The following is a 23,062-nucleotide window of genomic DNA, read 5'->3' as shown; positions in this document are numbered from 1 at the left end:
CCAACAAGGAAGGAAATGATTGAAGGAGTAAAGGTGGCTGGGAATTTAGGAGGCAGTGATCACACTATCCTCGAATTTCAGATTACAAGATGAGGAAGGCCAGCAAGGACTCAGACTTTAAGGTTGAACTTCAGAAAAGGAGATTTTAATGGACTCATAAAGAGGGTAGGAAAGGTCCAAAGTCTGAATGTTTTAAAGGACAGAAATGTCCAAGAAGGATAGGAAATAAAGCTAAATGAAATTCTCACTCTACAATCGGTACCAATCCTGAAAAGAAAAAAGATTTGGAAGCAGTTAAAAAGACCAGGGTGGTCCAGATGAATTACATGGAAGGGTATTGAAAGCGTTAGCAGAGAAAATTGCAGAGCCACTTGCCCAAAACTTTGAAAATCTTGAAAAATCTTGGAAAACAGGAGATGTCCCAGAAGATTGGAGAAGAGAAAATGTTGTACCTATCTCAAAAACAAGAAAGAAGATGGAGCCTTACTTCTATACCAGAAAAGATTTGAACAAATTATTATGCACTACATCACATTTGAAGTGACTTGAATGGCCTATATCAGTGTTTTTCAACCTTTTTTGAGCCGCGGCACACTTTTTATACTTAAAAAATCCCGAGGCACACCACCAACCAAAATGGCACAAAATGGTGCGTCCAGGTTTGAGATGAAAGTCTGCAGTCATTCTATGTGACTGCAGGCTTCTGAATTCTCACAGCGCAAGCACTGCACACTTTCAGGATTCTCCCTTGCCGGTGGCCAGAGTGGACGGTCATGACAGCACAAGTATGTGATTTGGATACTTCTGGTCACATTCTAACTAGACGTGTCCGGCCTCAGTCAATTCATTTTCATTGAATGAGGCCACACATGTCTAGTCAGCACGTGACCGCATGTATGTAAATCACCAACATCAGAGAATTATGATAGCAGTGTGCACTGTGAGAATTCAGAAGTCTGCAGTCACATAGTATGACTGCAGACTCATCACAACCTTGGACATCCCCTTTAATGTTCCTAACAAATAAAAATGAGAATTAGTATCACAAAAAAAACACATTTACATCCAGGTACCTGATAGATGACGTTGTTTGTGGAGTCGCCTCTTTCTTTTCATCTTCACCTTGTCCAGATGCCATGATGACTCTTCTCTTCCACCGGCAGAGCTCGTTTCTGCAGACTTCCATCTTCTCCTGTCTTCTGCAGCACATCCCGACACAACACCCTTAAAGATAGCAGTGTTATTATAATGCTCCGGAATAACAATATCTGCCCTAGGCTGAGCCCCTGAGTAAATAATTGCCCCTCACTTTATTCCCAGCACATAATATGACCCTCACTGTCCCTCTTATGGTACATGCCATCCACACTACCCTCTCTCTCTTTTCCATACTTCACACTGCCTTCTCATACGGTGTCCCTCATAGAGAGCCCAGTCTCTCTACTGTGCCCCTTCATTACACTCCTCCTACTTGGCATACTGTCTCCTCCTGGCTGTTACCCTCACACTACTCAGTATCTATTATGTGTCCACTCACACTTTCATCCCCCCATACTGTCTGCACACATTTCTAATAGCCTCCTCCTGTACATCCCCCCTGCTAACATACCCCTTTGCTCTCTCCATATTTCCTCCTCACACATTCCCCCCTCACACATTCCCCCGACTCCCCATACTGTCCTCACACATCCCATCACCGTTGCTCCCAGTACTGTCAGCACACATTTTTCCCCTCGCTACTGTGTCCACCCCCATCTCCCCACTCACCCCCACAGAATATATCCACTGCCCTTCCGATAGAATAAATCCATCCCCTTCCACAGAATAAATGCACCCTGCCCCACACATGCTAAATAAATTCCAGCCCCCCCCACGTACACACTGAATAAATCCCCCCCATACACTGAATAAATCCCCCCACTCACTGAATAAATTCCCCCACACACTGAATAAATCCCCCCCACACACTGAATAAATCCCCCCCCACACACTGAATAAATCCCCCCCACACACTGAATAAATCCCCCCCACACACTGAATAAATCCCCGCACACACTTAATAAATCCCCCCACATACTCCCCATAAACCCACCCCACGCTGAATAAATCCCCCCACACTTAATAAATCCCCCCACACACTTAATAAATCCCCCACATACTCTCCATAAACCCACCCCACGCTGAATAAATCCCCCCACACTTAATAAATCCCCCCACACACTTAATAAATCCCCCCACATACTCCCCATAAACCCACCCCACGCTGAATAAATCCCCCCACACTTAATAAATCCCCCCACACACTTAATAAATCCCCCCACATACTCCCCATAAACCCACCCCACGCTGAATCTTCGGTGTCTTCAGCTCCACAGCACAGGAGCACTTACCACCAAGTGTCTTCTGTCCCCTGCGCGCCGGATAGTGACGCCAGCAGCGTGATCACATGACTTGATCACGCTGCTGGCGTCGCTTTGACCCAGCGGTCAGAGCCTCAATTGTACTCGCAGCTGGTAGATGTCTGCGAGTACAATTGATCTCCGGGAGCCGGCGCGCTGCAGCTTCTCTGTGCCGGCTGTCAGCTTGACAGTCGGCACAGAGAACAGCTGACTCCCGTTCCCCCGCGGCACACCCGACCATGTGTCGCGGCACACTAGTGTGCCGCGGCACACTGGTTGAAAAACACTGGCCTATATAACATAAAATACTCCAAAGTGACATCATGCTAAAAACTGCACTAGAAGATAGCAAAGGGTTTATGTCATTGGGACCTGATCCAATTAGGTCATAATAATGTCACCGGTCAGAGTTACCGCTTTGTACTGGAATCACAGCACTTACAGGACCCTGGGGGTCCTGAGCGCTGCAAGACTGCAGACCATGGAGAAATGTCAGTGCTGCACAAAGCCCAGCAAGCACTGATGTTTATTTACAGTGAGCAGTTTGGAAGTGGTTAATAGTTACAATTTAAGATTGTAAATAAACCTATAATTTAACCAATTTATGCCATAAATTTACAGGTGAGTTATATATATATATATATATATATATATATATAGATATAGATAGATATAGATAGATATATATACTGTATTTATATATATATCTATATATATAATTGTCTAAGGGTTTTTCTGTCTGTCTTTCCTGGAAATCCCGCGTCTCTGATTGGTCGAGGCCGCCAGGCCTCGACCAATCAGCGATGGGCTCAGCATGGTGACGATGATGTCATAAAGGTTGCCTCAACCAATCAGCGACGGGCACAGTCTGCCGCGAATTCGCCTCGACCAATCAGCGACGGGCACAGTATCGACGTAGATGTCATAATGGTTGCCATGGCGACGATGATGTCATAAAGGTTGCCTCGACCAATCAGCGACGGGCACTGTACAGACGCGCTCAGTATAGCCGCACTCAGGCAGTACAGGCACGCTCGGTATAGCTGCACTCAGGCAGTACAGCCATGCTCAGGCAGTTCAACTGCACTCAGTATAGCCGCGCTCAGGCAGTCTAGCCGCTCTCAGGCATTATAGCCGCGCTCAGGCAGGATAGCCGCACTCAGGCAGTACAGCTGCACTCAGCATAGCCACATTGAAGTTTTAAAGCCACACTCAGGCAGTTCAACTGCACTCAGAATAGCCACATTCAGGCAGTATAGCCGCACTCAGGCAGTATAGCCGCACTCAGGCAGTATAGCCGCACTCGGGCAGTAGAGCCGAAGAGAGAAAGATGGGGGCAGCATATGGCAGAATGGAAATGCAGCGCCCCAGAGACCTGGTCGTTGCAGTATGATGCTCTGCCACTAAGGGGAGTGATGGTACGTCTGATGGCACTAAAGGAGTTCTCCTGACCAGGTATCACCAGAACACTTTACACTTCACACTCCGGCCACTAGGGGGAGCAAAAGGCTTTATTTATTGGGCCACTCCTCACACTGGTAAAACTAGGGGTCGGGGAGGAAGTTAGTTAGAAGCTGACTGGGTTGGATTCAGGCAACATCCCGTGGCAGGGGGTGTTGCAGGGAGAAGACACAGGGGGGTCCCTGTCAGGTGTGGGAATCTGGCAGGTGCCTAGCGAACAGAACAGAAGGTAACGGAACCGCGCCTGCACAACCTGCGGCGGTATCCAAGAGAGAGACACGAAGGGAAGGATATTGTGGAACAGTGTAAACGAGATCAAGCACAAAGGAGTACCAGTAGGAGTTGTGCCGTGAGACCGAGGCAACATCCTACTGAGGCGCGTAGCCGGTGGCGGGAACACCGCGGGAGTAACTGACTCTAGGCCTTACTTCGAACTCCGCAGGACAGTTAATTATAGGTTGGCTGTCTCACCTAAACACCTACGAAGACATAGGGGGCAACTGTGGGAGAGGAGCGTCTCTAGGGTCCTGGAAGAACTCCAGGCCTTCCCGTCATATGGGTGCGTCCTAGCCATAACATACCTGGGGAACGTTAAACTAGAAAGATCTGGAACCAAAGAAAGAGAGAGCTGTAGAGAACAAACGAACGAGAACAGCAGTTGTGAGGACTATTCTGAATGCTCAGCAGGGTAGGACTACAACACACAGGCGCTAGTGGTAGGCAACGATTTCCATCTGTGAAGGAAACTCTGGATGTGCCCATCGGACAGGCCGGTCTCAGATAGCCCTGTTAAGCGTGCTCTGGATTGAGGATCCTGAAGTCTTCAGTAAAGAGGTAAAGAGACTGCAACCCTGTGTCCTCGTTATTGACTGCACCCTACACCATTATCATCTACCTTACTGGGAAGCTCTGGGGACATACTTCACCTGTGGGAAGATATACCATCCAGCTGCCATTCCATCACCCCAGCGGACCCCACAGCAGCATCGGTCATCCTGACCGAACACCACAGATGGCGTCACGAACCCCTGACAGACTGTACCACCTTTATTGGACGCCCCTTAGCAGGGTCACGGACCGGGTCTAGCTACCGTGACAGTCCCAGAACCGAACCAGAAAGGCCCGGTACCGAGAACGCGTGGCCCTGTGTCTGGGGGCGCTCCAGAAACAGGAACAGGCAGAATGGGTGCAGCACATTACAACAGAATGGGGGCACAGGATGGGAGCAGCACATGACAGAATGGTTGCGCAGGATGGGAGCACCACATGACAAAATGGGGGTGCAGGATGGGAACAGCACATGACAGAATGGTTGCGCACGATGGGAGCACCACATGACAGGATGGAGGCAGGATGGGAGCAGCACATGACAGAATGGTTGCGTAGGATGGGAGCAGCACATGACAGAATGGGGGTGCAGGATGGGAGCAGCACATCACAGGATGGGGGCACAGGATGGGAGCAGCACATGACAGAATGGGGGTGCACACATGACAGGATGGGGGTGCAGGATGGGAGCAGCACATGACAGGATGGGGGTGCAGAATGGGAGCAGCACATGACAAGATGGGGGCGCAGGCTGGGAGCACATGACAGGATGGGGACGCAGGATGGAGCAGCACATGACAGGATGGGGATGCAGTTTGGAGCAGCACATGACAGGATGGGGGCGCAGGGTGGAGCAGCACATGACAGGATGGGGGCGCAGGATGGAGCAGCACATGACAGGATGGGGACACAGGATGGAGCAGCACATGACATGATGGGGGCGCAGGACGGAGCAGCACATGACAGAATGGGGACGCAGGATGGAGCAACACATAACAGGATTGAGACCATATACCAATATAAATGCTCGTCACCTGGGCGTAGAACAGGTTCAATAGCTAGTATATATATATATATATATATATATATATACTAGATTGTGGCCCAATTCTAACGCATCGGGTATTCTAGAATATGCATTTTCCATATTCCGTAGTATATGGACAATGATGATTCCAGAATTCGCGGCAGACTGTGCCCGTCGCTGATTGGTCGAGGCAACCTTTATGACATCATCGTCGCCATGGCAACCATTATGACATCTACGTCGATACTGTGCTCGTTGCTGATTGGTCGAGGCCTGGCGGCCTCGACCAATCAGAGACGCGGGGTGTCTACGTCCTTTATGACATCATCGTCGCTGTGCCCGTCGCTGATTGGTCGAGGCCTGGCGGCCTCGACCAATCAGAGACACGGGATTTCTAAGTCGATACTGTGCCTGACGCTGATTGGTCGAGGCCTGGCAGCCTCGACCAATCAGAGACGCAGGATTTCCTAGACAGACAGACAGACAGACAGACGGAAAAACCCTTAGACAATTATATATATAGATGGAGCATCTTATGGAGGCCATCAACCATAATGGAGCAGCATACGGGGCATATACTATGGAGCATGTTATGGGGACCATGAACCATAATGGAGCAGCATATGAGGCATATACTATGGAGCATCTTATGGGGGCCATCAACCATAATGGAGCAGCATACGGGGCATATACTATGGAGCCTGGCGGCCTCGACCAATCAGAGGTGCAGGATTTCTACGTCGATGCTGTGCCCGTCGCTGATTGGTCGAGGCCTGGCGGCATCGACCAATCAGAGACATGGAATTTCCAGGACAGACAGACAGAAAGATAGACAGACAGACGGAAAAACCCTTAGACAATTATATATATAGATATATAGTTCACACAGTGTAACAATAATAAATTCTGTAATATTCTACACAAATTCTGTTGAGGTAGTGCTAGTCAACACAGATAAATGTTAGCAAGCATGATAAATTATTAATTCATAGCTGTATTTGGTTTAAAAGTTTTTAGCTCTTGTTTTTTTACTTTAATTAAACTAATTTAGTTACTAATGAGAAAATGTTATTAAATTTGAATTTAAACGCTATAATATTAATCCATTAAGATAATGTAATAAGGACTATAAGAATAATTATATGACAGCAAGATTTATAAAGTGACTAATACATCGTAATGATGAGAAGATTAATTGCTTTTACATGATGGTATTACCTATTACCTAATAGTTATACAGAGCTGATAAAATGTTACAGAAAATCATAAGTTTTTTTCTACAATTAAACACTTTAAACAGTTAAATAGTAAGACAGCTTTCAAAAAATATAAAAAATATTATGCATTTCCAAAAGTGTTTTTGTCATCACAACCTAGAATCAAATAAAATTAGAGATGAGTGAATATGTCACATTCACGGCCTGAATGGGTGGTGTGAGTGAGGAGATTGTGGCCCCACTGTGCCACAAACCAGACTACCCTGGAAATGGCATGACTAAGCAGCTACCTTGGTGTTTACTGGAGCCTCTGAGGGTGAGGTCAGGCATGTGCAGCAGGTAGCTGCCAAGTACCACTCCAGGTTGATGTCTGGCTGTGGCTGCTGATCCCACTGGGGGGTCAGAGTGCTAGGACAGAAGCAGGCAATGGGCTTGACTGGCAGACGGGCACGGCTGTGACACTGGCAGGTGGGCATGGCTTAGACACTGGCTGGTGGGCACAGCTGGCACTCTGGCAGGACAGGCGGACATGGCTGGTACTTTTTCAGGACAGGTACTGATGTGGTAGGGACAGGAATATGGACAGGTATATGGAAACAGGTATGGACCTGTTTGGCATGGAGGGTATATGGGCAAAGTTAGGGACCTGACCTGCAGGTTACAGAATGGAAGTATGGCAGGACCGCAAGGTTGCGCAGCCGAGAGCAAAGGTGCTGGTTGCAGTGCAGCTGGCTGAACCACAAGGAACGGATGCAAGGTAGAATCGCAAGAGGCAGAGCAAAGAGCAGAGCCGAAGGAGGCGGAGCAAAGACCAGAACCGCAGAAGGTGGAGCAAAGAGCAGAATCATAGGAGGTGGAGCAAATAGATGAGCCAAAGGATGTGGAGCCAAGAGCAGAACCACTGGAGGCAGAGCCAAGAGCAGAACCACTGGAGGCAGAGCCAAGAGCAGAAATGCTGGAGGCGGAGCCAAGAGCAGAACCACTGGAGGCAGAGCCAAGAGCAGAACCGCTGGAGGCAGAGCCAAGAGCAGAACTGCTGGAGGCAGAGCAAAGCTGCAAGAGGCGGAGCTAAGAGCAGAACCACAGGAGATGGAGCAAAGAGCAGAAACGTAGGAAGCGAAGCTAAGAGCAGAACCAAAGAAGGCGGAGCTAAGAGCAGAATGAATGAACACAAAGAAACACAGCGGAATAGGAAAAGCTACAGACAGGGATACAAACAGACACAGGTATAGGACTAAGTTCAGACATGGTCAGGAACGGGATAAGGCACAGAAACAAAGACTCAGACTAGGGTACGAAGCCCCACTGGGTGGCAGTAACGAGAAACACAGGACACAGGTACAGGCCAGGGTGCAAAGCCCCTCTGGGTTGCTGACACAAGAGAAATAGTGAGATGGGACCTGGCACCTCAGCAGCAAGACAAGGAAGGAAGTAGCTCAAGCCTTCCCCTAGGGGTGGGAATGCCTTAAGTACCTGATGCCTCTTGGCAATTGGCTGAGGACAACTTAGGAGAATGCACACAGTCTCAATAAGAGTCAGGAAGAACTGGCGCCACCCCTATGCACACAGCCAGAAAGTATGCAGAGAGCAGGCAGGAGACAAGAGGCACACAGCATGGAGCCGGCAGAAGACAGAACTCACAGCATGGCCCGGAGTAGTGAGTAAGCTGGTGTGTAAGGCAGGTGGGGAATGGGAGGCCATTCAGTGATGTCGGCAGGGCTGTTAAAGAATAAACTTGAATGGAATTGAATTCTACTCAAATTTTACAAAATTCTGTATGTGTCAAAATTTCAATTAGCCACACAGCATTGTATGGATTCAGTACAAAGTGTACAGGTCATTACACTGATGTGCATGCACTCTTTCAGGAGCTGAATGGCTGTTTTGTGCTTTGAGCTATCAACGAGGATCTCAAGACATGGGATACCCACTGATCTGTCATTTAAACTTCTATTTTACCTTAAAAAAAAAGACTAAATATTGAGTTTAAGAGGGCCTTTTTCCAAATTTTTCTAGTTGAACTGGACACATGATGTTATGGCCACTGCAGAGCTGAATGAAATGTTTTTGTTTTTTTATTTCACCTCTCCATTAGCAGGCAGTGTGATGGATCAGAGGTTAACACGATGTTCAAATCCCACCAAGGACAACATATTCAAGGAGTTTGTATGTTTTCCCCATGTTTTTATGTGGCTTTCCACAGGGTAATCCATTCTCCTCTCACATTCCAAAGATATTATTATGCAGAATTTTCATTTTGAGCAGCAAGAGACAGTGATGATGATGCCTGTCAAGTGCTGTGTAATAAATTGTGCTGTGCATGTGAGTAAAAAATAAAATAACTTAGCCAAAGGGGTGCTCCGTCCCCTAAAAAGTATTTTCTAAATATCTATCCTAACACCCTAACCACTTTTGTAATTTGCTTTATTTGACAATGCCCTACACTTTTCCCTATTCATCTAATCCCTAATTATTTTTTATAGTACTTCCTGTAACATTTTGTTTGAGACGAGTCTCAAACAGGACATCACAGCAGGTTGGGGTGACACTTATTCCCTGGAGCAACCATCTCCCCTCTTGGAGCAGACCAAAATAGATCAAAAGTGGTGCACTCTGAATGCATAGATGGTGCTCAGAAGGAAAATACATAGGAGCAGTATTATAGTTGTTATATTCTTGTACATAGGGGCAGTATTATAGTACTTGAGAGAAATAAGTCCAGCGCTGTATGTCCATAAAATCCATTTTCTTTTAATCCATAGCTTCAGCGACCAAGTGCAATCAGCACATAAGATATCAGAAGAATACACAAGATGGAATATTGTAGAACGATGACCTTTGGCACTCAATAAGGCACAATGCAGTTCTATTTCAAAATAATTTTCAGTTTAATTCACAGCTGACATAATAGGATACACAGACATAAATCCATCCAACATTTCGGCATCATTGCCTTTATCAAGGGTATCTGTAAGAAGAGTCTGTCGGCATGCTTCCGGTGCTTCAGTGCGGTGTGTTGGTAGTGAATTAAACTGAAAATTATTTTGAAATAGAACTGCATTGTGATTTCTTGAATGTCGAAGGTCATCATTCTACAATACTCTCTAGGAACAGGATGTCATCTGGGGGCAGCACTGCAGTATCTTACTAGTTTCTTAATCGATGCCCCCTCTAAAGATGTCCTGTACCCTAGGTAATGGATGCTGTGGGAGATGTTTGTACAGCGATGGCACTCTGTTTCTGTCTACACTGCTAGAAAGCTTTGCGGAGGTGCTGGTGTCACACAGTGCTTCTATCTCCTCTCCCTAATGACGTCTTCTTCTTTTCAGAAGATATGGTGGTGGCAGAGACAGAAGAAGAGTTCTGGCACTGCACTCATATTTCCCACAGCGTCCATCACCCATGGTCCCTGTTGTTTTCAGAGGGTGAGGTGATGCAAGAAACTAGTGAATTACTGCAGCACTGCCCCTGTGATATTCTGTTCAAAGAGGCTCGATGAACTTTGTGGGAGAGAGTGTAGCCACAGCCTCCTATACCTTCATGATTGAGACTCCTCTCAAACGAAATGTCACATAAAGTACAATAAAGAGCACACATTGAAGGATAAGCTAGATAGGGAAAAGTGTAGGGTATTGCGTAATAAAGCTAATTGCAAGAGTAGTTAGTGTGGAGGACAGATATTTAGAAAATATATTTTAGGTGACATACCACACTTTTTAGTCCAAATAGGTGTTATAAGACAGCAACTCATATAAAGAGAATTGAAAAGTATCTAATAACCACTTTACTAAAGGTAACGTATAAGGTGCAAAATACTTAAACTGCTCATATCTCCACAACGTTTATTGTTATTATCAGAGTGAAATTAGAAACAAATAAAATTGTTTTATTCCTCTCTGCAGCCACTATTACATCATATATACAGTTCAACATGAAAATGTTGGTGAAATGTCTTCTTTAACCCCTTCACCCGAAGCCTGTTTTCAACTTCCTGACCAGGCCATTTTTTTCACCACTGTCACTTTATGAGGTTATAACTCTGAAACGCTTCAACGGATCCTGGTGATTCTGAGTTTGTTTACTCGTGACATATTGTACTTTATGATAGTGTTGCAATTTTTAAACTTTTAGTTTTTATGCCCTTAAATTAGAGAGTCATATCATTCAAAATAGTTAAAGAATAACATTAACCACATGTCTGCTTTACATTAGCACAATTTTGGAAACATAATTTTTTTTGTTAGGAAGTTATAAGTTTTAAAAATTGACCAGCGGTTTCTCATTTTTAGAACAAAATTTGCAAAACCATTTGTTTCAGGGACGACCTCACACTTGAAGTGACTTTGAGGGGTCTATATGACAGAAAATGCCCAAAAGTGACACCATTCTAAAATCTGCACCCCTCAAGGTACTCAAAACCACATTCACAAAGTTTATTAACCCTTCAGGTGCTTCACAGGAATTTTTGGAATGTTTAAAAAAAATTGAACATTTAACTTTCTCACAGAATTTTTATTCAGATCCAATTTATTTTATTTTACCAAGGGTAACAGGAGTAATTGGACCACAAAAGTCGTTGTACAATTTGTCCTGAGTACGCCGATACCCCACATGTTGGGGTAAACCATTGTTTGGGCACATGGCAGAGCTCAGAAGGGAAGGAGCGCCATTTTTCATTGCAAAATTTGCTGGAATTGAGATCGGACACGATGTCGAATTTGGAGAGCCCCTGATGTGCCTAAACAGTGGAAACCCCCCACAATTGACACCATTTTGTAAAGTAGACCCCCTAAGGAACTATTAACCAAATAATAGGCCTAACTCATAAAGGCACTCCCATAAATAGAAATCAATCAAAGAGAACACTTGGAAGCATAGATGCCAGTAAAAAATATCAAATTTTATTAAATCACAACAATAAATTAAAAACAAGTCTCATAGTAGCCAGTGGGAATACTAGTGACAGAATAATACTGGTTAAGTATATGAACATGCCAAATCACATAATTGCATTTACCTATATCTAAGGCATAAGTCACACACAAATGAGAAGGTAAGAACGGTAGAGACAAATCTCCTTTATATATAGCCTATTAAATATAGCCCAATCCTGAAAAAACTCTATGATAGTGTACATATAAATGTTACTATCACTTGTAAGAAAGGAGGACCCTAGATTAGTATTGAGGATAAGGGCAAGTATATGCACAAAAATCCAATATGTCTGCCAATAGGTGATGATGTATGAATAATAAATCCAATATGTCTACCAAGTGATATTCCCAAAAATACTAATAAGGGAAGAGGTAAATACCTTCAGACACAATATATAGCCAAGTTGCTAGTTAGTAGAACATTATCCAATAGAGCAGAACACATTATATGTTACACCAGTGGTAAAACGTGCATATAATACATATGACCGGCCTAAAAATAAAGAGAGGGCATATTACCTAAAGACGCAGCTCAGTATACAGACCTCGACGCGCGTTTCACGGTATGCTTCGTCCAGGGGGATAGTCACAGCACATAATGGCTATTTCAGGGTTTATATAGTACGTGTAATCAGTGGTGGCAGCGGTTGCTAATGGCGCTTGTCTCAACATACCGGCCCCGACGTCACTGCCGGTCAGCATCACATGCGGCCTGTCCAATCCCCTCCCCGAGGCGTCAGGGCAGGGGGCGGAGTAAGTCACATTACAGACACGTCTCCACAGCGACCCAAAAAACCGGAAGTATCCACAAGCGCTCACCGCAGATAAGATAATTTAAAGGAAAATCCTAACGGCATAGTTCTTGCCTGCAAAAAGAAAGTGTCTAGTGCTAAGAAAAGTGCATAAATAGTGCTTCAATAAAAAATGTGGCTAACTATACTATGACAGGTATCCATGGCAACCCGAAACCGGAAGTGTGCATAGACGCACACCTCAGAATAGTAAGTATGATAAGGATACTAGGGGGTAGTTCATACCTACAAAAAGTGTCTGGTGAATGAAAGTGCATAGTTAGTGCTTATGTATCACGAGCAACTATCAGCGCATATCCATGATAGCTAAAATCAGACGTGTATATAGATACCCTCCACATAAAGAATGTCATTAAGAGACTAGCAAAAAAATAAAATAAAACACCAGCCTATATATTACAAACATATATCCATAGCAGCCAAAGATATTAATTAGTGCACATAGCACAAAAGAATCCTAGCGATCTTTTGTGCTATGTGCACTAATTAATATCAGTGACTTACTCCACCCCCTGCCCTGACGCGTCGGGGAGGGGATTGGACAGGCCGCATGTGACGCTGACCGGCAGTGACGTCGGGGCCGGTATGTAGAGACAAGCGCCATTAGTAACCGCTGCCACCACTGATTACACGTACTATATAAACCCTGAAATAGCCATTATGTGCTGTGACTAACCCCCTGGACGAAGCATACCGCGAAACGCGCGTCGGGGTCTGTATACTGAGCTGCGTCTTTAGGTAATATGCCCTCTCTTTATTTTTAGGCCGGTCATATGTATTATATGCACGTATTACCACTGGTGTAACATATAATGTGTTCTGCTCTATTGGATAATGTTCTACTTACTAGCAACTTGGCTATATATTGTGTCTGAAGGTATTTACCTCTTCCCTTATTAGTATTTTTGGGAATATCACTTGGTAGTCATATTGGATTTATTATTCATACATCATCACCTATTGGCAGACATATTGGATTTTTGTGCATATACTTGTCCTTATCCTCCATACTAATCTAGGGTCCTCCTTTCTTACAAGTGATAGTAACATTTATATGTACACTATCATAGAGTTTTTTCAGGATTGGGCTATATTTAATAGGCTATATATAAAGGAGATTTGTCTCTACCGTTCTTACCTTCTCATTTGTGTGTGGCTTATTCCTTAGATATAGGTAAATGCAATTATGTGATTTGGCATGTTCCTATACGTAACCAGTATTATTCTGTCACTAGTATTCCCACTGGCTACTATGAGACTTGTTTTTAATTTATTGTTGTGATTTAATAAAATTTGATATTTTTTACTGGCATCTATGCTTCCAAGTGTTCCCCTAAGGAACTAATCTAGTTGTGTGGTGAGCACTTTGAACCTCCAAGTGCTTCACAGAAGTTTTTAATGCAGAGCCGTAAAAAAAAATCATATTTTTTCACAAAAAATGATCTTTTCGCCCCAATTTTTTTATTTTCCCAAGGGTAACAGGACAAATTAGACCCAAAAATTGTTGTTCAATTTGTCCTGAGTACGTTGATACCCCATGTGTGGGGGTAAACCACTGTTTGGGTGCACGGCAGAGCTCAGAAGGGAAGGAGCGCCATTTGGAATGCAGACTTAGATGGATTGGTCTGCAGGCATCAGGTTGCATTTGCAGAGCCCCTGATGTACCTAACCAGTAGAAACCCCCCACAAGTGACCCCATATTGGAAACTAGACCCCCCAAGTATTTCACTATAGTTTATAACGCAGAGCCGTGAAAATAAAAAATCCTTTTTTTTTCACAAAAATTATTTTTTAGCCCCCGATTTTGAATTTTCCCAAGGGTTACAGGAGAAATTGGACCCCAAAATTTGAGGTCCATTTTGTCCTGAGTAAGCTGATACTCCATATGTGGGGGTAAACCCCTGTTTGGGCGCACAGGAGAGCTCGGAAGGGAAGGAGCACTGTTTTAGTTTTTCATTGCAGAATTGGCTGGAATTGAGATTGGGCGCCATATTGCGTTTGGAGAGCCCCTGATGTGCCTAAACAGTGGAAACCCCCCAATTCTAACTGAAACCCTAACCCAAACACACCCGTAACCCCAATCCCAACCATAACCCTAACCACACTCCTAACCTTAATCCCAACCCTTATCCCAACCATAAATGTAATCCAAACCCTAACTTTAGCCCCAACCCTAACTTTAGCCTTAACCCTAACTTTAGCCCCAACCCTAACCCTAAACCCAGCCCTTACCCCAACCCCAACCCTAACCCTAACCCTAGCCCTATCCCTAACCCTAACCCTAGCCCTAAGCCTAACCCTAATCCAAGCCCTAACCCTAGCCCTAACCCTAGCGCTAACCCTACTACTAACTCTAACCCTAGCCCTAACCCTAACCTTAGCCCTAACCCCAACCCTAACCCTAATGGGAAAATGGAAATAAATACATTTTTTAAAATTTTATTATTTTTCCCTAACGGGGTGATGCAGGGGGGTTGATTTACTTTTATAGCATTTTTTTGGCGGATTTTTATGATTGGCAGCCGTCACACACTAAAAGACGCTTTTTATTGCAAAAAATAGTTTTGCATCACCACATTTTGAGAGCTATAATTTATCCATATTTTAGCCCACAGAGTCATGTGAGGTCTTGTTTTTTGCGGGACGAGTTGATGTTTTCAACGGCACCATGCTTATTTATATCTGTCATTTTGATCGCGTGTTATTCCACTTTTTGTTCGCCAGTATGATAATAAAGCATTTTTTTGCCTTGTTTTTTTATCTATTTTTTGTGGTGTTCACTAAAGGGGTTAACTAGTGGGATAGTTTTATAGAGCGGGTCGTTATGGACGCGGCAATACCAAATATGTGTACTTTTATTGTCTTTTCAAATTTACATAAATAAATGGATTTATTGGGAAATATTTTTTTTTCTTTATTTGGGGATTTTTTTTCTTTTGTACATTCTATTTTTTTTTTACTTGCTAACATTGTCCCAGGGTGGAACATCACTATATTAGATCAGATCGCTAATCTGACACTGTGCATAGCACGTTATTCTGGTGGGAGAGCTCAGGGAGCCCCCGTCCCTGCGCGATGCCCCTCTATGTTGCTGTCACTATTGACAGCGGCATCAGAGGGGTTAAATGCCCACGATCAGCGCTAGCGCCGATCGTGGGCATTGCTGCCGGATGTCAGCTGTCATATACAGCTGACACTCACACGCGATCGCCGCGGCGCTAACTGTGAGGCTGCGCGATCGTGCCCCCATACTAGTACTGCGGTTTGCGGGAAGTCAGTTCCTGCAGAGCAGAACTAGCACAGCACATGTCAGGAAGGGGTTAAACTCTCCTTCCCATCATATAATGCTGAACAGAATGCTCACTTGAATTTAGCACTCTGTGACATTTTACCTATCATCTCAGTGAGACCAGACTGACACAATGGTTTGTAAGTTAATACAATTTCAAAATAATTGAATACATTTATGATAGAGATTGAAAGTTTGTTATTTAACCCTTTTAACGGCGGCCGCTAAGGGTACTTAAACCACAGCGCCGTTAATTAACGGCACTGTGGAAAAAGTAAATAGCGCCCCCCAGAGTCGGATTTTCTCTGGGGTCTCGGCTGCCGAGGGTAGCCAAGACCCCAGAGAACATGATTCGGGGGGTTTTTAACCCACCCCGCATTTGCGATCGCCGGTAATTAACCGTTTACCGGCGATCGCAAAAAAAAAAAAAAGCGATCTCTTTTTAATTTCTCTATCCTCCGATGTGATCGCACATCGGAGGATAGAGAAAAGGGGTCCCAGGTAGCCCCCCAATACTTACCTATCTCCCCCGATGCTTCTCGTGGCTCCCGGTGGGCGCCGCCATCTTGAAAATGGCGAGCGCATGCGCAGTGCGCCCGCCGGCCGGCCCCGCGAGAATCTTTGGGGTCTCGGCTGTTGGGGGTAGCCGAGACCCCAAAGAGCATGATCGGGGGTAGGTTTTAGCGACCCCTGTTTTGCGATCGCCGGTAATTAACTGTTTACCGGTGACCGCAAAAAAAAAAAAAAAAAAAAAAAGCAAAGTGTAGTTCTCTGTCCTCTGATGTGATCGCACATCAGAGGACAGAGAAATAGGGGGATTCGGGGACCCTACAATACTCACCTGTGTCCCTGGATCCTCCTGCTGCTCCTCCTGGCCGCCGGCATCTTCTGGGCAAAAGAAAATGGCGGGCGCATGTGCAGTGCGCCCGCCATCTGTCTCCATCTGCCGGCCGGCAGGAGAAGAGCAGTTGGGGCTAAAATTAGGGTTAGGGTTAGGGGTAGGGTTAGGGTTAGGGGTAGGGGTAGGGTTAGGGTTAGGGCTAGGGCTAGGGTTAGGGGTAGGGTTAGGGGTAGGGCTAGGGTTAGGGCTTGGGCTAAATTTAGGGTTAGGGTTGGGGCTAAATTTAGAGTTAGCGCTAAATTTAGGGTTAGGCTTCTGTTAGGGGTCGAGTTCCCGCTTCTGCACAGGGGGAATCTCGAGCCACCTCCGCTGCGGTCTCCCATTCTTTTCCAGCCGCAGTGGAGTCTGCTCAGCAAAGACGTCGGTCCCAGCGTCTTGCTCATTCTCACTCTGTTCTGAGAGTTACTGCTGTTTCTCCAGTCTCTGCCATTAAAGCCAGTACTGGTCAGCAGCGAGCGGACTTCTCTGGGACTAAGTCCTTGTCTGCGCATACTGAGCATGCCCAGGGTAAGATCTCCCGTTGGAGATCGAGAATCATGTGCTCAGGCTCTGCGGCACATTCCATTGGTCCTCTTGACAGGTCTTGGAAGGGCAAAAGTCCTGTGGCCACTTCCTGTGCTGCAACTATATAAACTGCGCATGACCGCACGGCCATGCGCTAGTATTGTCTTGTAAATATGTGTGTGTGTTGTGAGTGAAAGTCGCTCTTTAAATAACCCTCCCTATTGAATGTCTGTTCGCGGAAGGTGTATGTTTGCTATCTAGCGCCCGACTTGTCCAACAGCACGAAACACACATTGCAGCGTCCTCTTGCTGTGTCCGCCTGTACGGCGCCGTGCGCTTGCCTTGCGCTTTCCATACCCAAGCCAGTGTGGTTGGTGGCGTCCGTCAGTGCGGCATTGCTCGCAATCCTGTGCATTTATATATTTATTCTTAGTTTCCTTACACACCCAGTTGTGGTGTAGTGCCAGCGAGGGTCTAATCGGACTTCAATCCCAGTTGGGGTTAAGTACGCTGACTGCTCGCTCGCGCTTTAGGTGCGGTGCCGCGATCCTGTGACGCAGCAGGATTGCTCCCTTCACGCTGGGTGAGGTTGAACCCACGTGTATATACTTTAGTGTACCGCCATATAGTCTGCTATTTACTAGCAGCAGGGTTTCTCCTGCACGGTGGACCCCGGACTGCGAACGCATCTATAACATCTTTCTTGGTGCGTTCCGCCAGTCCTAACAGCTTCTTTCACACTTACCTTGGTTCCGGGCCGTCGCAATGCATCGGCCCGACATACCGATGCACGTTGTGAAAATTGTGCACAACGTGGGCAGCGGATGTAGTTTTTTAACGCATCCGCTGCCCAATCTATGTCCTGGGGAGGAGGGGGCGGAGTTACGGCCACGCATGCGCGGTCAGAAATGGCGGATGCGACGTACAAAAAACCGTTACATTGAACGTTTTTTTGTGCTGACGGTCCGCCAAAACACTGATCCAGTGCACTACGGACGCGACGTGTGGCCATCCGTCACGATCCGTCGGCAATACAAGTCTATGGGCAAAAAACGCATCCTGCCGGCACATTTGCAGGATCCGTTTCTTGTCCAAAATGACGGATTGCGACGGATGCCAAACGACGCAAGTGTGAAAGTAGCCTTAGGGTTAGGGTTGGGGCTAAAGTTAGGGCTAGGGTTGGGGCTAAAGTTAGGGTTAGAGTTGGGATTAGGGTTAGGGTTTGGATTAGGGTTGGTATTAGGGTTAGGGTTGGCATTAGGGTTACGCTTGGGATTAGGGTTAGGTTTGGGATTAGGGTTAAGTTTAGGTTTGTGATTAGGGATGTATTGGGATTAGGGCTAGGTTTGAGGTTAGGGTTGAGATTAGGATTAGGGGTGTGTTGGATTTAGGGTTTTGATTAGGGTTATGGTTAGGGTTGACATTAGGGTTGTTTTGGGGTAAGGGTTGGGATTATCGTTAGGGTTAGTGATTAGGATTATGGATCGGGTTGGTATTAGGGTTAGGGGTGTGTTGGAGTTGGGTTGGAGCTAGAATTGGGGGGTTTCCACTGTTTAGGTACATCAGGGGGTCTCCAAACACGACAGCCAATTTTGCGCTCAAAAAGTCAAATGGTGCTTCCTCCCTTCTGAGCTCTGCCGTGTGCCCAAACAGTGGGTTACCCCCACATATTTGGCATCAGCATACTCGGGATAAATTGGACAACAACTTCTGAGGTCCAATTTCTCTTGTTACCCTTGTGAAAATAAAAACTTGGGGGCTACAAAATCCTTTTTGTGGAAAAATATATATATATATTTTTTTTTATGACTCTGCATTATAAACTTCTGTGAAGCACTTGGGCATTCAAAGTTCTCACCACACATCTTTATAAGTTCCTTGGGGGGTCTAGTTTCCAAAACTGGGTCACTTGTGGGGGGTTACTACTGTTTAGGTACATCAGGGGCTCTGCAAACGCAACATAACGCCCACAGACCATTCTATCTAAGTCTGCATTCCAAAACGGCGCTCCTTCCCTTCCGAGCTCTGCCGTGCGCCCAAACAGTGGTTTACCCTCACATATGGGGCATCAGCATACTCAGGATAAATTGGACAACAACTTTAGTGGTCCAATTTCTCCTTTTACCCTTGTGAAAATAAAAACTTGGGGGCTACAAAATCTTTTTTGTGAAAAAAAAAATATTTTTTATTTTCACGACTCTGCATTCTAAACTTCTGTGAAGCACTTGGGCATTCAAAGTTCTCACCACACATCTAGATAAGTTCGTTGGGGGGTCTAGTTTCCAAAATGGGGTCACTTGTGGGGGGTTACTACAGTTTAGGTACATCAGGGGCTCTGCAATCGCAACATAATGCCCACAGACCATTCTATCAAAGTCTGCATTCCAAAAAGGCGCTCTTTCCCTTCCGAGCTCTGCCGTGCGCCCAAACAGTGGTTTACCCCCACATATGGGGCATCAGCATACTCAGGATAAATTGGACAACAACTTTAGTGGTCCAATTTCTCCTGTTACCCTTGTGAAAATAAAAACTTTGGGGCTAAAAAATCTTTTTTGTGGAAAAAAAAAATATTTTTTATTTTCACGACTCTGCATTATAAACTTCTGTGAAGCACTTGGGCATTCAAAGTTCTCACCACACATCTAGATAAGTTCCATGGGGGGTCTAGTTTCCAAAATGGGGTCACTTGTGGGGGATTTCTACTGTTTAGGCACATCAGGGGCTCTCCAAACGCGACATGGCGTCCAATCTCAATTCCAGCCAATTCTACATTGAAAAAGTATAACGGCACTCCTTCTCTTCCAAGCTCTGCGGTGCGCCCAAACAGTGGTTTACCCCCACATATTGGGTATCAGCGTACTCAGGAGAAATTGCACAACAACTTTTGTGGTCTAATTTCTCCTGTTACCCTTGTGAAAATAAAAATTTGTGGGCAAAAAGATCATTTTTGTAGAAAAAATGCGATTTTTTTTTTCACAGCTCTACCTTATAAACTTCTGTGAAGCACATGGGGGTTCAAAGTGCTCACCACACATCTAGATAAGTTCCTTAAGGGGTCTAGTTTCCAAAATGTGGTCACTTGTGGGGGATTTCTACTGTTTAGGCACATCAGGGGCTCTCCAAACGCAACATGGCGTCCAATCTCAATTCCAGCCAATTCTACATTGAAAAAGTGAAACGGCACTCCTTCTCTTCCAAGCTCTGCGGTGCGCCCAAACAGTGGTTTACCCCCACATATTGGGTATCAGCGTACTCAGGAGAAATTGTACAACAACTTTTGTGGTCTAATTTCTCCTGTTACCCTTGTGAAAATAAAAATTTGTGGGCAAAAACATCATTTTTGTAGAAAAAATGCGATTTTTTTTTTCACGGCTCTACATTATAAACTTCTGTGAAGCACATGGGGGTTCAAAGTGCTCACCACACATCTAGATAAGTTCCTTAAGGGGTCTAGTTTCCAAAATGGGGTCACTTGTGGGGGGTTTCTACTGTTTAGGCACATCAGGGGCTCTCCAAACGCGACATGGCGTCCAATCTCAATTCCAGCCAATTCTACATTGAAAAAGTAAAACGGCGCTCCTTCACTTCCAAGCTCTGCGGTGCGCCCAAACAGTGGTTTACCCTCACATATGGGGTATCGACGTATTCAGGAGAAATCGCACAACAACTTTTGTTGTCTAATTTCTCCTGTTACCCTTGTGAAAATAAGAATTTGTGGGTGAAAAGATCATTTTTGCGTAAACAAATGCGATTTTTTATTTTCACGGCTCTACATTATAAACTTCTGTGAAGCACTTGGGGGTTCAAAGTGCTCACCACACATCTAGATAAGTTCCTTAAGGGGTCTAGTTTCCAAAATGGTGTCACTTGTGGGGGGTTTCCACTGTTTAGGCACATCAGGGGCTCTCTAAACGTGACATGGTGTCCGATCTCAATTCCAGCCAATTCTGCATTGAAAAAGTCAAACGGCGCTCCTTCACTTCTAAGTTCTGCGGTGCGCCCAAAAAGTGGTTTACCCCCACATATGGGGTATTGGCTAGTGTTGAGCGATACCTTCCGATATCGGAAAGTATCGGTATCGGATAGGATCGGCCGATATTCAAAAAATATCGGATATCGCCGATACCGATACCCGATCCCAATGCAAGTCAATGGGACCAAAATATCGGAATTAAAATAAACCCTTTCTTGCCTTGTAGGTTCATTCTACATGAAGGAAAACAACTAAGAATAATGCCGGATGTATTTGGGGAGGTGGCGGAGACATTAAAGTCATAGAGGTTTATCCCAATCAAATAGAATAGCATGTTTTTTTTTTTTGTTTTAAGACGTTCGGAGTGACAAAGATATTGACTATGTAAATTTTTTTTTTTTTTTTGTCAGATGTTGATGTTTCACTATTCCACGCCCTTCCCCTTCTTTTTTTTTTTTTTTTTACTTTTCCCACACTTTCATCTTCATCATCATCATCAGCATCTTTGACATCAACTTCTTCTTCACCTTATTCATCTTCTTCTTCATCCTTTACCTTTTTTTTTGATTACATTCTTCATATTCATTTTATTCAACTATTATTATTCTTCCTATTCTACATATTCTTTTTATTCCACTGTTATTATTCTTCCTATTCTACTTCTTCATCATATTCTCATTTGTGACAGGCATTCCCGTAGTTGTTATCTATAAAAGTTGGAAGACTACACCTTCCATTCTGCCAGTCACAAAAGTTACATTTGTCCGCGTTCAGTTTGGCCTGCAGCATCAGGCTTTATCCAGGGGCACCACGAGGAGGAACGGACTCACCCCCATACACTGCTTAGTCTTCTTCTGCATATAATTTAGATAATATCGTTTGCTCTGATATTAAGTCTTATGCTTAATGTTCTTCTGCTCTTTGTTCTGCAGCCTCTTGTTCTTCTGCTTCTCGGTCTTCCATGTCGTCGTCTCCAGGGTCGTCGTCTCCAGTGTCGTCGTCTCAGCCGTCGTCGTCTCCGCCGTCGTCGTCTCCGCCGTCGTCGTCTCCACCGTCGTCGTCGTCGTCATCGGGGTGGTCTTCCGGGTCGTCGTCATCGTCATCGGGGTGGTCTTCCGGGTCGTCGACTTTAGGGTCTTCAACTTGGAAATGTAGCAGAAGGTACAAGAAGGCTGAGAAAATGCCAAGAACCAGCTGATGGAATTGGAACTCGGATGGCTACCCGAAGGTTCAAGAGCCTATGGAACTACCGAGGACCAGCTGACGTTACTGGAACCCGGTTACTAAGCAGGAGGTACCCGTGCTAAAAAGCAATACCAAGGACCGCCTGACGTTGGCGGAACTCGGATACCCAGAAGGAGGCACCTAAGCCAAAGGCTCTGCCCGGAACCAGCTGACGTTACTGGAACCAGGATGGGGAGCAGAAGGTACAAGAGCAAAAGACACTGCCGAGAACCAGCTGACGGTACTGGAACCCGGATGGGTAGCCGAAGGTCCAAGAGCCAATGGAACTACCGAGGACCAGCTGACGTTACTGGAACCCGGTTACTAAGCAGGAGGTACCCGTGCCTGAAAGCACTACCAAGGACCACCTGACGTTGGTGGAACTTGGATACCCAGAAGGAGGCACGTAAGCCAAAGGCTCTGCCCAGAACCAGCTGACGGTACTGGAACCAGGATGGGGAGCAGAAGGTACAAGAGCAAAAGACACTGCCGA

The 23,062-nt window shown here is 45.4% G+C and overlaps 1 protein-coding gene across 1 annotated transcript in view; it reads right to left on the bottom strand.

The window, feature by feature from the left end:
• Positions 1–244: 244 nt before the first annotated feature.
• LOC138671685 (uncharacterized) overlaps positions 245–23,062 on the bottom strand; it is a 44,643-nt gene continuing 21,825 nt past the window's right edge. Inside the window, exon 3 of the mRNA XM_069759846.1 lies at positions 245–267. Coding sequence (XP_069615947.1) covers positions 245–267 — 23 coding nt within the window. The remainder of the gene's footprint in view (positions 268–23,062) is intronic.

Source organism: Ranitomeya imitator, chromosome 3, assembly GCF_032444005.1.
Source record: "Ranitomeya imitator isolate aRanImi1 chromosome 3, aRanImi1.pri, whole genome shotgun sequence".
Classification (NCBI taxonomy): domain Eukaryota; kingdom Metazoa; phylum Chordata; class Amphibia; order Anura; family Dendrobatidae; genus Ranitomeya; species Ranitomeya imitator.
Note: the sequence above shows the minus strand (reverse complement) of the source record. Positions and strands in the feature narration are given on the sequence as shown.